The sequence below is a fragment of the Corvus kubaryi genome, unplaced genomic scaffold, assembly GCF_017639235.1.
Source record: "Corvus kubaryi isolate FWS band 111438036 unplaced genomic scaffold, C.kubaryi_AGA036_p1.0 37357, whole genome shotgun sequence".
NCBI classification, from domain to species: domain Eukaryota; kingdom Metazoa; phylum Chordata; class Aves; order Passeriformes; family Corvidae; genus Corvus; species Corvus kubaryi.
Window position 1 is genome coordinate 2,766,370 of NW_024581117.1, and position 17,175 is coordinate 2,783,544.

Here is a 17,175-nt window from a genome sequence, read left to right on the forward strand (position 1 = left end):
CGGCGGCAGCGCCCCCCGCAGGCGAGGCGAGGCGCCGCTCCAGACCCGCCCGCGGGGCCGCCGCGCCCGGGATCTGGTGCCGCCGCCGCCGCTCGGGGACGGGCCGGCGAGGAGGAGGAGGAGGAGCGGCGGCCCCACGGCCGTCCTGGTGCCGCCCGCGGTACGGCCCTGCTCACCGCCGCTCTTCGCCGCCATGAGCGCCGGGCAGGCCGCGGGGGAGGAGGCGGACGCTGCCGCCGCGTCCCCGGCACTGCCCAGGGTACTCTCGGCGCTCTTCTACGGGATGTGTTCCTTCCTCATCGTGCTGGTCAACAAGGCGCTCCTCAGCGCCTACAGGTGAGCGCCGGCGGCAGAGCGGGTGGCGGGGCAGGCCCGGTCCCCCCGCCCGCGGGTGGTGGGACAGAGGTGCCAGGCGGTGGCGGGCTGCCCCCTGCCCGGCGGGGAAGCGTTCCCGCTCCTGCTCCCCTTCCCGCTGGCGTCACCCACGGCACCCGTGCAGCTCAAATCCCGGGCAGCCCGCTGGTGGGTAATGTGCTGGAAGCCGGGCCGGTGTCTCCAGTATGTACACAGTATGTGCCCAGTGTGTACCACTTCTCCAGCACCACCCGACGGCAGGCAGAGTTCCGACAACGCCGGTCTTTTCTCGGGGGCTTTTCGCTATTCCCAGGGGATCACACTACCTCAGGCACCCGTGAGAGAAACAGCGTATTCCCTAACTGTTCCTGCCGAACAGTGTCTTCCTTCCAGCACCTTTCTTTTCTGAGGTAGCCAGAAATGAAAAGTGAACCTCGTAAGATGGCTTAATCATAAAAACACTGAAAGAGTCCATCTCTGACTTGATGGTGCCGGTACCCATATGGAATCATTAGCATCCTCTTACCATTGTGTAAAGCAACTGCATTAACTGCAGACCTCTTACGCTTTGCATTTTACTCTTAGTCTTGCAGCTGTGGGAATTAGAGGAACTTGAGCATTCATCTCCAATTCATACTCTTCCAGTCTAGATTTGTACTTGTTGGACTTCGATGATCCTTGTGGGTGGGTCCCTTCTGACTCAGGATATTCTGTGATTCTGTGATTGTCCTGTGACTGCCGTTTTTCTCACCATTGATATGTTTTACTTAAAATCTTTGCTCTGTTTTTGCTGTGGTTTAGCTCATCTTGAATCAAAATAAGAAAAAGAAAAAACAAAATGAAAAAGTTTAAAAGCCAAACTTGCTGTCATTTTCTAACATTCAGTGCTATTTGAATGTGTAGAAGCTGTATTTAATATGTCTCATAAATTATACATGGTGCAAGTCGAGATTTTGGTTTATAGTAGGTTTTATCCTACAAACTGCAGCTCCCTGCAAGTCCCTGGCATACATCTAGCACATCTGTGTGAGATAATCAAGGACAGTATGTCCATCGATAAGCCTAAGTTTTGTATGAAGACCTTACAGCATTGCTGGAAATATTTAGGCCTCTACAAATCACAAACGTCTGGAGAAACCTGTGTAATACAGGTGGGTGAAATCTCCATCTTTATATGGAGTAGCTGTAAGTACTAAACAAGACAGTTTAGGTGTCACATGATTATAAATGGAAGTCCTGTTATTTCTTATGCCTTTCCTGCCCCTGGTACCTCTGTTTCCCTGAATCTCTTTTGCTATGGGTTGCTCCTAACTCTGTGTTAGGACTGTAATGCTGTTATGGCCTTCCTGCTGTGATTCAGTGTGTTTGTTTCTTTCGCCAATGCTTTGTTCCCATCCCAGCTGTGTTCATTTGAGATGTACGTTTCTCACCACACCAAGTAGGAGTACAGCAGTTTCTGCAAATGTCATGAACTTCAACAAGGCCAAGTATGAGGTCCTGCACCTGGATTGAGCCAATCCCAGGCACAAATATAGTCTGAAGGGAGAATGGGGAGAAAGACCTGGGGGTGTTTGTGGACAAAAAGCTGAATATGAACCAGCACTGTGTGCTTGCAGATCAGAAAGCCAACCACCCAGGTTGCATTAGAAGAAATGTGGCCAGCTGGTCAAGGGAGGGGATTCTGCCCCTCTGCTCTGGTGAGATCCCACCTGGAAAACTGCATCCAGGTCTTGGACCCTCCAAAACAAAGAAGACATGGACCTATTGGAACTAGTCCAGAGGAGGCCACTAAGCTGATCACAGGACTGCAGCACCTCTCCTGTGAAGACAGGCTGAGAGAGACAAGGTTGTTCAGCCTGGAGAATATTACAGGAAGACCTTTTTGTGGCCTTCCAGTACCTAAAGTGAAGAGCCTGAGGAGGACTTTTCACAAGGCCATGTAGTGATGGGACAAAGGGAAATGGCCTTAAGCTGAGAGAGGACAGGTCTAGATTGATATTAGGAAGAAATTCTTTACTGTGGGAGTGGTAAGGCACCAGAGTAAGTTGTCCAGACAGACTGTGGACTCCCTGTCCCTGGAGATGCTCAAAACCAGTCTGGATAGGGCTTTGAGCAACCTGGAGTAGTGGAAGGTGTTCCTGCACATGGTAGGGGGTTTGGAACTAGATGATCTTTAAAGGTCCCTTCCAACCTAAACTATTCTATGATTCTATCTACGCTTTCACCTAAAGCTAACTGAAGGGTTATGGTAGGAATGTAGCTGGTTTAGTAGACAATAGACATTTCTACAAAATTTACCTAAGAATTGGATTTTCAGAAAAACGTATTGCTAGTATGTTTGGACTACAGAGGTAAGCTTCCAAGTTAGAGCAAGTGCAAGAGGTTTAAGTTACTATCCCATCTCAGGATGCATGAAGTGTATGTGAGGCTACTTAAGAAATGATGCATTAAGAGTTCTCTAAGTGTGTTACCTTCACTTACAAACAACTAGCAGTTCAGAACTGATCAACTGTGCATGGGCTGTATTATTTGGGCTGCAGAAATAAAATACTACTACTACAATTGGTGTAGTCCTGAGCTCTTCCAAAGCACAGGCCAGTCATCCTCGTGTTTAATTGTTGACTTTGGTATTAAACTTTAACTTTTTTATTTTTCCTAATTTTTTTTTCCCATTCCTCAGTACTAAATATTTGTTCATGCTTTTCAGCTTTCCATCACCAATGTTTCTTGGAATTGGACAGGTATGTTCACAAGTAAAGCATAATAAAAGTATTCATTATTTTGTAAGTTAAACTAATGATAATAGAGGTACATTTTAGGGAGCAAAATCAGTTATAGTGAACTGCTTGCTTTCTGGATTAGATGCACTATAAGGATCTATAATTTGTTTCATTGAAAACAGGCAACTTTGAGTTTGAGTCAAAATTATTGCCTGGAGAGTCACGTAAAAGACTGGAATGCTATTTATTTCTCCTTGTAAAGTTCAGTAATTAAGAGATCTGGCCTTCAAAACTGTCCAGCTTTGTTCTAGCAAGTGCATGCATTCTATGAGGGTCCTTGAGCACTTGTGGCCTATATGCAGAGACACTGCCCCTGTTTGTAGCCAAACCGTGTATTTCCTCATAAATCTCTCCTCATTTCCCAGCAGTATTCCAGTAGGACCAGTGCAAAATTTTGATTCTTTGTTGCTTTATTTGCCCGTGGGTAAGTTGCAGTATTGCAGCAGAAATGTTTTTTATTATTTTTGTTGTTAGGAGGCAAATGCTTGTGGACTGGGTCCATAAAGAGGAATGCGTCACTGCAGAGGGATCACTGATAAAGATTGAGCCTTGAAGCAGATGTTGTTTAGGCAAATACATTTTACAGAGAATTTGCTTTCTGCCAAGGTTGCACACCAGAGGGTAGTGAGGAAGAATTGAAAGCAGGGTACCACAAGTCTGGTGTCTCTGCTGTTGGGTGCTAGAGAGAGTTCTACACATCCGTACAGCTCATGGAACCACAGATCATGTTTCAGTGAAAGACTAGAAAATGTGGCAATAATTCACGTGATTTTGCACCTTTTTTCTTTGCAGAACCTAAGATTTAATTGCATTTCTATTTTTTTTTGTTGACTGATCCTTCTGAGATTTCGCTGATCACTTTATGAAGTACATATGATATAGTATAATTTAGTCTGCAGAACATGACTCCACCTCATTCTATAGATAGTCAATTACTGTATTTTTGTATTAGGAAAATTTGACCCTTTTTTTGACTCCCTGGGGACAGCATTAACATCTGTGATGTATGATTGCTCAGGTATTCTCCTTAATTCTGTATGCATCTTTACTGTTTCTTCCTCATGTTGTCAACAGACTGATCAATGTCCAACTTCCATCTTGCATTACCAAAAAAATGCTTTAGGAGTGATTCTGCAGACTAAACAAAAACTCTCTGAGTAAAAATTTCACAGTTTTTCTGGGATTGTGTCCTATTTTATTTTCTCAGCTCCTTCTCAGCATGCATTGTTTCACAGACTGCCACTAGTTTTCTTCAGGATAGTAAGGTATTAGTGTGTATTTTACTTTTAAATAAATAGCTGGCAAAATTGACAAGAGTAAAATTATTTCAATTTGTTAATCACATTCTGTGCTGTTCTTTTAGAGAAATACATAAAACCTAGCATTTGTCAAATTCATATAAAGATTTTTTCTTTGAAGCAGTTTTTTCATTCATACATTACAATTTTGCTCTTACATGACTTCTCGTTTTTTTCTTTTTGTTTAGATGGCAGCCACTATACTTATCTTGTATGTGTCAAAACTAAATAAGATTGTTCACTTTCCTGATTTTGACAAAAGTATACCTGTGAAGGTAAGGATTACATATGTCCTGGTATTAACAGGAAAGAGTTACTTCTTACAGTACCATTCTTTCTTATGGAGGCAAGAAAAATATTTACATTTCTTTTCCAAATCGGATTATTTGTATCATTATTTCATTTAAAATTGGATTTGATAATTTTAATTTCTCTCCAGTGTTCTAGTGTGTTTGGGCTGTAGAGATAAACTCTTTGCAGAGAAATCTGGTGCCATTTTGTTATGCAGCACATGGGAAGGGTGCTTTACATTCATACAGCTGGATGAACTCTTTCATGTTCCTGAAGTGTTTTTTCTGGATATAGCTCTCTCTGGGATCAATGGGAGCTATGTTTGTGAAAGACTTTGGAACACGCATGAAGGGAGAAAGGCTGCTTAGAAATATGAATGAAGCATGTAATAAAATAATAGAAAAATAATATGATAGATGAGAAACTGAAACAGTGGTTGACTCCCTGTATAAGATTTACATTCCATAGGGGCTAAAATAATGCCCACTTGAAAATGCTGTAGGTAGTGACTAGCTGCATCATACAGACCTTAAATGTGTCTGGTCTAAAGAGGCAGGACAGAGCAAATGTGAGAGGGTCTCCTCTTACCTCAGTTTGTGAACTAGGATGTGAAATGACTACAGCAATGATCCTTGAAGATTTTTGCATCTATACAATGTTGCTGGAGTGTTTCTTTGATGCATTAGCCTGTGTGTTTATGTCTTGTTGCAGGGTATTGGTCATGTTTGCTCCAGGACACACAGAGAGTTCCCAGCCCTGCTGCAGGGCTCAGATATTACAGCTTTTCAGGCCAGCGTCCTTAGTGCAGAATCATGTCTTACTATCAGTGTGAGGTTTACAATGGATGTCTCAGAGACGTACTTATTCTTAATGCATGTTGAAATCATTGGCATTTCTACATGTACAAGTCTTGGAGGAAAATCTGTGGTATCATTCATAAAATGGACAATCCTTCTTTATTCCAGAATAAGAAAGGTTTCCCAGTGGGTAGCTTTGAGTTCGACTTATAAACAACTTATTGAGACCTTGAGAAGTTTCCTCCCTCCATCCTCCTCAGTCCAACTGCTGTTGTCTTCACTTTAACTTAAGTACAAAGTCATTAAAAAAATACAGCACCCTTTTTCTTTATCCTAATAATATCTGTTGTTTGGGAGACTTCACTGGATAGGCTGGGAGCAGTCATCATTTTAGCACCCAGGACTTGCATATTGCTTGTAGTGCTGAGTTTAACTAGTCACAGTGAATCAGCTGGATTACTCATTGTTGATTTCCCTACTTTTTAAGGAACCCTTAGGTCAACCCCGTATCCTTTTGTCAACTTTTGCTTTGACACTAAGATAATCATTACTTTTCACTCCTGAACTTGTTTATGTCTTCAGTGCTTTCAGCTAGAGTTTTAAAGTAGTGAAATGCTTATTTTAGTGATGAAGCTTTGAAGTTCCTGACCCTTTTTAAGTAAATGATTCACTGATCTCTGCTGTTGTGCTGGATGTTGTAATTTTGTCCTTACAATGGAACAAATCTCAGAGGAAAGGTAATGTAATTCCTGCTGTTTTCAGTCTATAGATTAAATGAACCAAAATGTTCTAAATAAAAACCTGTAGATGAGACAGTGCATTACAAAATTTTTGCAAACTTATGTTGACAGGCTGAATATTTATTGTTACTTATACTCCTGCTTTCTTTCTTTCTAAATTTGGCCAAACCGGTACAAATTTAGTGGCGACCAACTGCGTGGCTCGAAGGAAAGTGAAAAAACCTGTAGTAATTACAATTTGGTTTGAATTTACTTATTCTGTGTTGGGGTAAAGTAGTCACCATGCTGGTTGAGTTCATAATGTCTCTCTGGCTCGATGTACTCATGTCTTTCTGGTCCTTAGGCTTCATTGAGGTACTGGTGGTTTTTTGGTCCCTAAGGTTGTTTGCCTATCCACAGCTTGCTCCAATCTTGTCCCTGATATGTAAATTTTACAGAGAAGGGAGACAAATCAGGATTTCTATCGTGCTGTGCTCGGTGATAATGATTTATAAGAAGTAAACAGTAATGAGTATTTTGGACCAAACCACTACAAGTCCTGTTTACTTTTACTGTGACTTTCACTTAAAAGTTAGCTTCAGTTGACTATCAGTTAGCTTTCATTTCACCTTTCTTCTCTCTTGCTGTAAAAAAAGGCAGAATTTTTAACATAGATAAAGCACCCCATTCCTCTGTATGCTTTTCCAGCAGACAAAGTTTTAAGAATGCATAGCCTTCGACAAACACAAACCTGAAGTGTCCCTGTGTAGGAACAAGAGCAACTATTACACATTCAGATAGAGGTTCTGTTATGTCTTCTGCCATTTCAGCCCCTCTTGACAGATAGTGAGTGGGACCAAACGTACACACTGCGTTTGTCCCCATTGATTACTTCGGTTGGTTTAAATCTTCTACAAATTCCAACCTTACCCATTCTGTGATACTGTAATTTTTTCTGTCAGAAGAAAATTAATGGCTTTGAATTGCAGCTGATTATTGTAGGGATCCATGGCTTCTCATACATTTTCTTAAGGCTCTGAAGTTCTGTTATTGTTTCTCTGTATTGTGTTATGGACCATATGTTTCTGTGCAAGCCAGTCTCTTTTATAGAAGTAAAGTTTAATTTACTCATAAATACTTACCTTTCCTTTCTAGGATCTCACATAATTTTTTTTGTTAGATCTAAAATGTTGCAATTTCCGGCTATACGAATATATGTAGAGTACGTAGAAAAGCACAGCATACAGTTTATTAATTTTTTTATTCCATCTCTTCACTTGCTTATTTAGCTACTGTTACTAATATTACTTTTATACCTAAAATTAAATGTTAAAATGGGTATTAATATGAGGATTATAGTAACTATAATAAAACTGATTAACATTTACTCTAAATGGATTCTAAATCTCATTAGTGGTAGATTGCAACTCTTTTAATTACATCAGGGAAGTTGTGGTCATGACCAGTCACATAAATGGGAGCTGCATATGAGTTAGCAGCATAGTTACATTATTTTCCTCTTTAAAAAAACCCTCTTTCTTGCTAAAAGTACATCTGATATTACACGTACCAAATTCTGTCAAGTAAAGTTTCTCAAAAGTACTTCTAAACATAATAATCTGAGTTGTGCTTTTAATTTTATCACAGTTGTTTCCTCTGCCTCTGATTTATGTTGGAAACCACTTAAGTGGATTATCAAGTACCAGCAAACTCAGGTACAGTAAATAGAAGTTATAAGTAGACTGTTTGGATTTTACCCTTTTCTCTTGTGGGGTAAAGAAGAAACACTACAGAAGGTCATTGTCTAGAGTCTTAAATTCATGTGGTGTCTGTCTGCCTGTCTATCTAAACCCCTGGTACTGTTATGAAATTTTTACCTAAACATTTGATCTCTTTACAAGTTGTCTGCTTCCTTTAAGGAGAGCTTAGCCAGGGCTGTACTGACATAAAATCACTATACTCCTATGTGGCCATGAAAGTGCTTTCACTTGTGCTTCATGCCTAAGCGTCCAGCTTTTCCTGGGTGTCCTAACCAGAGAGTTGGAAAACTGTAAGATGTTTCTGAAGGAAGAAGTACAAGGAAAATATTTGTACCACAATGTCATGGCAGGTACTTGGGAATCACCAAGAGATGAAAAAACTGCTGTGTAGTGGGGTGGTGGTGGTGGCTGAGCCCTGCTGAGCGCCAAAAGCAGGTTGTCAGGGAGCACTGCTGAACAGTGCCTTGACTCCCCCATGTGCCTGTAAGCGTAGATCCATAAGAGTTGTTTCCATGCCAGTGCTAAAAAGGTGTAAGTAATGTAGGCGTGCTGTAATAGAATGAATGACTGTATTTTCTGTGAAAGAGGAGCACAGAAGCATGATGGCTGCACCAGCACTGGAGGATACAGCCCTACTGTTGTGGTGGCTTTTTTGTCATTGCAGGTTCCTGAGGGTTTGGTACTAAGCTAAACCAAAACAGAATTTTGCAGGTTTGTGTGCATTTCATAACTATGAGACAGATGCTAGGAAAGAAAATAGAATAACAGAATCATAGAATTGTCAAGGTTGGAAAACACCTTTAAAATCATCTAGTCCAACCATCAACCCAGCATTACCACTGTAACCCTGGACCAGTGACCTCATCACCCAGTGCCAGATCCAAACACCCTCAGGGATGGTGACTCCACCACCTCTATGGACAGCCCACTCTAATGCCTGACCACCCTAACAGTGAAAATTATTTTCTAATATCTAGTCTGAATCTCCCCTGTCTCAGCTGAAGGCCATTTGCTATGGTGATCTCACTACAGCACAGTAGAAGAGACCTGCCCTCACCTCACTACACCCTTCTTCCAGGGAGTTGTAGAGAATGATGAGTGATGCGGTCCCCCAATGTATTACTTTTAATTTGTTAACATTTCTTTTTATTTATAGAACTTATGTTCTCTAGCTATGAACACTAGATGCCTGATTCTGCAACTCTTTGTTGAATGTGTTCACTATTTCCACTGAAATAGACATAAAGATTTAGGCGGTACTCTCCAGAGTAGCACTTCAGCTATTGTGAATATGAAAATAATTTCAAAACTATGAAAGTTGGCTTTTTCTTTCCCTTTTCTCTGACTGTAAATTTAAATGTTTTGTAGGGTACATGAACCTTCTTCCTCTCCTGTGGCTGGTGTACCTCTTTTAGATTTACTAGTTGAAACTAATTTTTATAACAGAAGCTTAAAAATGCCTGCAGTGTTTCTGCCACTGACATTTTGTTACATTGCCTTTTGTTAAAATATATGATACTTGTTTACATTATGGAATTCTCCACCTTGTTTGGGTTGTCTGGAAGGCGTAGATGATCCTATGCATAAATTCAAAATGCCTGTTGTAAAGTTATTAAACATTTTGTTAGGAATTGTATCATTTATTAATGCAATTGCTAATAGCTGTCTTAAGCAGGGGATTAATTGGTCCATATGGCCATGCTGTCACATTTCCAAAGTGTCAGATGAAAGTGTTTCTCACCCAGAAGGGTTTCCAACTGCATTACTTCATGAAGATCAACAACATGTTGCTCAAAAGTAGCACTTTGTTTGGTAGTTGCAGCTGGTCCCACCTTTCATGTTTCTTGTGTTTCCTCTAATTTTTTGGTCATGGATTAATTTTACTTTTTTCAAAGTACAGCTTGTTTACTAAGCATGTTTTCTTTGTATTTTATTTCTGTTACATGTTTTCAGAGACAGGTTTATTGCCTCTTAAGTTTACAATAGAAATATTTTTTATTTAACTCTGCTTGGGGATTTTGAAGAAAGAATTATTTCATCAGGGTTATGCTAGGTAGAAAATACCTATTATATTCCATTTCAGTAAAGCAGAGTGACCTTCAGAACATAACCAGTTGCACTGGTTTACAAATTGGCAAAGCTTGTTATCCTTCAATGATTTGGTTGTCTAATGTGCATCTAATGTCAGACTGAATTTTATATATGTGCTAAGTGACTTGGTATTTGGTTTGGTTTCTTATTGATGGACTGAATGTTCCATCCCCTGGTTAGTAAAATAAGAATTGGAATATAAGAATGCTGTTAATCTGATACTCTGCTTGGATTTTATTTTGTTTTTTTGACAGTTTGCCGATGTTTACAGTGCTCAGGAAGTTTACCATTCCACTTACTTTACTGCTGGAAATCATCATACTTGGGTGATCTTTTTTGTTTGTTTTTTTTTCTTTTTTTCATTTAAGATACCTTTATTTTAGATCATATCAAATGGGTTACTTATGTCATCTCATCAGAATATTGAATGAGTGATTTTTACTTACAAATAGAGAAAAGCAAAGTGATTTTATGTATCTTTTTTGAAGGCATAGATATATACATTTTAGTGAAGAGGAAAAATATCAGCCTGACTTAATTTTCACTAGAAAAATTCTTTCTCTAGACTGTTGCACAGGTTTCAGGTCAGCAGACACGACTCAGACACTTTCAGTGGTTATGTTTGTGTCTTACCTTGGAGGCTTCGAAACTGCAAGCTGCTTTAAACAGACAGATCCTTATGTCTCCAAACAGTGCTGATAGCATGGCAGTCTGCTTATGTAGAGTTGCTGTCTGGGTCAAGTCTGAAAACATACCAAGTTAATGAAGCAAAAGAGTATCTACCAGTTGTTGAATCAGAGAATTCCTTACTTACAGACACCCATGTTATTTTTCATGAGAAAGTAAGGAGGATATGCTAGCTGCTCAGGGTCTCTCGTTTCAACTGTACTGAGTTGGAGGAACAGGAGTACAAATACATCATACTTTGTCTAGAACTTCACAGTTCTATCCACATGGCTGGTACTGGACAAGATGAACTCACGAGGAGAAAACCAGCTTGCTAAAGCTGAACCCAGGCAATACGAGAGTGATGGTCGGGGGAAAGCTTTCAAAAACCCCCAAGTAAACTGTCATCTCCTTTTGGCTGAAGCAGCATTTAGTTGATCAATGTGATTCATATTTGGGGATGCTCTGGAATTATTTTGTAATTTTAAGTTCTCCCAGTGAAAGCAAAACTAGCTGTCTTCTGTTGGCCTGAGGACTCCCACAGGCAAGTGAGAAAAAAATGTGAGTCTGTGAGATTATCATACGTGCTCAGCTGGAGAACGGCACTGTGGGCTATGAGTGCAAGCAGCATCCTAACCAAAGGAAAGCTTGGGAGCAGAATGCTGTATTGGTACAGATTGACACAGTGTATTTTCTCAGGGCTGACAGTGGAAGGACTCTAGAAAGTCTGTGCAGGCTTACGTCAGGATTTTCTAAACAGTTAAGGTTTGGGTTGTTCCTCTTGAGAGTCATTATGATCAAAGCCTAATTTATCTAGAGTCTGCTCAGTTCTTTATTGTTGCGACAGTGGTCCACAGATGTGCTCTTTTACACACACGATTTCTCCAAGAGCATTTCTTCAGAGAGTTGTGCATTTTGTTTTGATGGATCTTCTATCTCAGTCTATCTTGACAGAATAAGGTCCAGGGGAATATCTGTAAGGCATATTGCAGCATTGTGCAAAAAATGAGTACTTAAGATACTTCCAAGTAAAGTAGTGTAGATATAAAAACCAGGATAGTTTTACAGTATGCTTTTCATTACTCTGTGGCAACACTGATGTAGTAGTGAAGAGTGTTATAAGCACCATGTTTTCCCTTTCAAGTACAAAGTTTCAGTTGGAGTTCAAAATAAGTATCTATTTGAAAATAATCCAGAGAGTGTACTGTGTGGCATCTTCCTCAACAAAGGTGATAAGAAAAACTGCGTGAGAGATGTACAGTGATTTTCCTTTATTGGGCTGCTGGAAGACACTGAATTATGTCTATCATGGATATCAAGACACATTAAATAGTTTGGTTCAGTGCTGTTACTTTAAACCTTTGATCTTTACTTATATAATTGTCTAGTAACAGAGTGCTCCCAGTGCTTTTCCAATCTCCGTTCTCAGGGCCAATGTCTGACAGTGTGGCACGTGGGCAATCACGTTGTTTCTGTAAGGTTATCAAGACTTTGCCCTCCTGTTAAATGTTCTGTGATTATTAATTGCTTTGAAACTTTTCAGGCAGACAGCCATTTAATCTCCCCTTCAAATAATAAAAATTTGAACTGTTTAATTTTTGCCTGCAGGAAGCGGTATCCACTGAATATTATAGTCAGCGTATTTGCCATCATTCTTGGGGCTTTCATAGCTGCTGGGTAAGGTTTTAATTTTCTATACAAAGCTGTATTATGAGGGGAGGGACAGCAGGAGGATTTTTTCCTTGTTTAGTTCCAAGTAAACCTAAGGTGAGATCAGTTACTCTGGATAAAGTTGATTTGGAAAATCTCTGTAGTGACATCACTGGGAGGTGCAGGTATACAAAGGAAAAAATCCAATTCATGCTGGCAGTCTTTGTGTGTGTCTTTTTCCACCTCTAGGTTTTCCATGTTTGCAGGATAGTGAGTGAAGCAAGTTAAAACTGTGTGAGGAATGCTGCTTTTATTTCATGGTAAAAGTGTATTTTAATAATCTTTGAAAAGTGTATTTTTGATTGTCAAATATGGAGTTAGGCATTGTCTGTTTTTTTAATCACAAAAAAACACACTTTTTTTTTTTAGTAAGTTCCATTGTGAGATAAGGTTCACAAAGTACTCGTATGCTGTTGTCCTCTGTTTTCTGTTTGAACATTCCTTTACCTAACTGGAAAGGTAATGTTTTGTTTGTTTGTTTCCTGGCTTTGCTATGAACAAGGGAAAATAATTTCAATGTGATGTGACCCTGATAGAGCCATGTCCTATTAAATGAATTAGTCCATATCTATGAGGTAACTAGTCAAAATATAAAGGATGACAACATGTCTGGTCTGACTGTAAAAACCACTTAGATTTTATTCCCTAGGTATTTTTTGTATTAAAAGAAATAGGTAAGTATACTCAGTTATAATTGGACTGGTTGTCAGGGTTGCGATGGGTGAAATTCTTCTCTGAATGAAAACCGAACATTTCCTGCCACTTTCACACTGAGTACTAGGAACTCTCTGATGTCTAATTTGTGATGGTCCTGTGACTGAGAAATGTAAAGTACTTTGACTTACAAAGAAAGCTTGAAGCAGAACCTGTGACTGGCTGGAGTTCACAGGATTTGCATATCCTCATTTGCAATATTCATCTAGGTAAGAAAGGTAATGCAATGCATTGCATATTTTTTGCTTATTTGCAATATAGTATTTCTTTCCCAGGTCTGATCTGTCTTTCAATCTGGAGGGCTATATCTTTGTGTTGCTAAACGATATCTTCACAGCAGCAAATGGAGTTTATACAAAGCAGAAAATTGATCCAAAGGTAACTGAGGAGTGATTAGATTGAATTTAGCATTATGACAATATAATAACAGTGGACTACTTATTATATGACTTTTATGTACTTACCATTATGAACTAATAAATAACTTCGTTTACTTTCACATTTCAGTTGATATATGCATTCTTGATACAGAACAGCCAGGGGAAGAATTCTTTTTCCTGTTATGTGTTTTCATGGTTGATTTGCAGTAGAGGGACTGGGTGATTCCTTGGCCAGGCAGAGACTTACGTGAAGTCAACACAAAGCACTTTTAGACCCGTGCTTCTGGAAGTTCCTGGTGTTGTATAGAAAGTGTCCAAGGTGTAACAGAGTAGTAATACTCTGTTGTGTGCACAAAGTGACTGAAGTGGAAATTCAGCTTAGTATGAAATACTGAATCCAAGGATTGCAAGGTTGTATTTTAAATTGAGATGTGTTATATTCTGTTTACTCACTGACAGTAATGTCAGGAGAATTGCCAGAGTAATATGTACTGTTTTGCTCCCAAATGGCTTTTAATGCCAAACGTCATGTTTCATTTCTCACAGGAGTTGGGAAAATATGGTGTCCTGTTCTATAATGCTTGTTTCATGGTGATTCCAACAGTTATTATTAGCTTTTCTACTGGAGACTTTCAGCAGGTAAGTAGCAATAGTGCATATCTCAGACTAATAATGTTATTTTGTTAAGGTTTCATTTGGTCAGTGGGTTGGGCTTCTTGTTTGTGTCTAAAGAGGTAATCCTACCTCCATGTTAGTGATGAGTATTTGAAAAGTGTGAGTTGGACTTGCCCTTCACAGGTAAGAGCTTGTGATTATTTACTTAAGGGGAAGCTGAATTTGTGTGACAGTCCTTATTTGACTCTTTGTCTATGAACTAACGTATGTCTGGAGGCCCCCAGCTAGAACAATTGGTTGAGAATCCAGCTGCTCTGTGTGATTTGCCACATGCTCTAAAATGAGATTGCAAGTATACAGACAATTTGCAGTCCTCCTCTCATTCTGATGTCCAGGACAGATTTCTGTTTAGTCTCAGTCTAGTTTGGTAACCTACATTTTGCATTCTCATAGAATGAGAGCAAGATTCTCCCCAGGTAATCCTAGTACAGTGTCATAGGCAGTATGTCCTGATACATAAAGTATCAGACCAGAAGGTTTTCCTGGCTCCCTCACATACTTGCTGAGGTGCCTTTTTCTTAATAGTAAAATGAGTCTAGTCACTCATATTTCTTTCTAGAAATGCGTGGCATTTGCCACTGAAAATTCTTTGCAGGATGTAATAAATCATTGCAATGTTCTTTGTTGTATGTTGTTGTGCCTTGAACTCACATGAGTTTGTCATTTTGTTCTTAGAATTCTGCTTTAAGCAGAAAAATTATGATTCCTTGAAAGTGGTGGAAACAGGTCTGGTGTGAATGTGAAATCTCTTTGTGACATCAGTCCAGCATGACCTTGTGCCAGTTTAGGAAAATGCAGCAGCTGCCCATATTGGAAAAGGGGCCCAAGTTTGTATATCTGTAAGGTTTCAACTGCTTTTCCAGTGCAGAGGGTTGGAGACATTTTGGGAGACTTGGTCAGAGAAGTTTACCTTGTTGCTAGGTTTAGTTCATGGGAAAAATAAAGAGTGTGTTGTGCCCACTGGCTGATTTGCTGCAAACAACTTAATGCTCAATTACCTGAAAAGAGTAAGTATTAGAGAAATACATTGTGCTTGCTGTGCATCATGCTGGTTTGGTCACTTAACAATAGAAGTCCTATTAAATGATGCAGATAACTAGTGTCAGTGTGACACACAGAAATCAAATAGCAGAGAAAACAGAGAAATGGAAAAATACCAATGATGAGTCAGGAAATGATTGTAGATAACCCTTGTACTTAGCAGATTTTCAGACCAGTTTTTACCCTGGCGGAGTGTCTTGCCTTGACCTATCACAGCATGTCTTTTGCTGTGAAGTCAAAACATCAGTACCAAGTCTATGTGATAGGGACATGCGGACATGCTTCTGCTCCCCTAGCTACTTCTGTAATCTTGTAGAGATTGCCGTTTGTAAGTGAATGTCCCACTTACTCCTGGAATTTCTCCTTCACCAGCTGGCTCACTGTGAGGACAGAAAAGCATGATGTCATGTAAGAGGAAGGAAGCCCCAGAATGGCTCTCTGTTATATTCTGCAGGTTTTTGTTGCACGCCAGCACAATTATAGCAGGGCAGAGCTGCTCAAGTTCCCTCTTACCTATTACCTCAAATGGTGAAGACTCAGCATGGACTATTATTCTATTATTCTATGGCCTTTATTCTGTTTCTCAGGGATGTGTTCAGCCTTAGCTGAATTTAGTGCTTATGTAGTGAGTGTAAAGTAACCAGATTAAAATGAGGCATATCTGGGAGTTACTAGAGATGTAAAATAATCTGTGACATATTTCTTAGTGACTGTTTGTGTGGCACTCTGTGTTTGTTTGCTGCACTTCCCTAGGGAGGAGTCTTCAAAGTGATGATTGAGCCTTTTCATTGACCTGCGTTGTGGAGAGACCTTAGTAATACTCAAAAATGCAGGCTTGGGCCTTTAAAGCAGCTCATGAACATATCTGTGGTATAGAATAGATTTAGAGGAAATTATTTATGTATTTGCTGTTTCCGTCTGTCTCATATCACCACTATTTATTATGTGTTATTATTCATTGTGTTAGTATCTGTCAGTAAATACCAAACCAGCTTTCTGTGTTGCATTTATGTTCATTGCTTACAGCATGCACTTGTGTATCTGCACTGCTCTACATGTTACATGTGTCTAGGTATCATGGGTGCTGTCATTCTGTTGTCTCTCGAGTTAAATGCATTAAACTCTTTCCAGTAGTAATATAAATGGTTCATAATTTTGGTAAGAATTAAACATATTTTGTGAATTTACATATTTTCATATGAAGTATATTTTATATGTGTTTACAGTTGATTATATAGCACATAATTCTCTTTCTCTCTTTTTTTAATAGGCAACACATTTCCAGCACTGGACAAATTTTTTCTTTGTCTTTCAATTTATTCTTTCCTGCTTGTTGGGGTAAGGACACAGGGAAATCAAGCAGGATGTTTTCATGACAGTGTTTCAAATTGCAAATCTCAAATGTAAGACTCACTAGTAAATTATGTTAAAGTTCAAAGAAAATGGTTTTCCCCCAGGGTTATGTCTTGACTTTTAATTATTTCTAATGGTGTAAATAACCACTCAGTGCTATCTGTGTTTTTGACCTCACAGTACAGTGCTGAACAACATGACATTTAGCTTTATGTTTTCTGTACTGTCTCTTCTGATCATCTAACTTTTTTGCAGTTAATAGCATGTAAGTCTTTGAGTATAGGAACTGTTTCAGTGTGTTTATCCTTTAAAGCAGCTGGAAAAATGTGGGACACTTAAAAGTAATGAAATAATGCTTTGTTCCTGTTGAAACTGCAGAGACAAAGGAAGAATGAGTTGCATCATGTTCTTATCTTCCACATGTCACAACCAAGGGGTCAAACAAACTTCAAATACTGACATAGAAAAAGCACAGAGAAAAGGGATGACTCTGCTAGAGCTCAAGTAGCACATTTTAACATATATTTTGAATATCCTCTATGTGCA

The 17,175-nt window shown here is 39.5% G+C and overlaps 1 protein-coding gene across 2 annotated transcripts in view; it reads left to right on the top strand.

The window, feature by feature from the left end:
• Nucleotides 1–54: 54 nt before the first annotated feature.
• SLC35D2 (solute carrier family 35 member D2) overlaps nt 55–17,175 on the top strand; it is a 46,825-nt gene continuing 29,704 nt past the window's right edge. Inside the window, exons 1-9 of one of the 2 annotated variants that reach the window (XM_042033168.1) lie at nt 55–336; nt 3,062–3,095; nt 4,621–4,707; nt 7,887–7,954; nt 10,345–10,416; nt 12,365–12,433; nt 13,456–13,558; nt 14,107–14,199; nt 16,547–16,614. In XM_042033168.1, coding sequence (XP_041889102.1) covers nt 194–336; nt 3,062–3,095; nt 4,621–4,707; nt 7,887–7,954; nt 10,345–10,416; nt 12,365–12,433; nt 13,456–13,558; nt 14,107–14,199; nt 16,547–16,614 — 737 coding nt within the window. In that variant the 5' untranslated portion in view covers nt 55–193. The remainder of the gene's footprint in view (nt 337–3,061; nt 3,096–4,620; nt 4,708–7,886; nt 7,955–10,344; nt 10,417–12,364; nt 12,434–13,455; nt 13,559–14,106; nt 14,200–16,546; nt 16,615–17,175) is intronic. The other variant, XM_042033167.1, reaches the window with a different exon arrangement.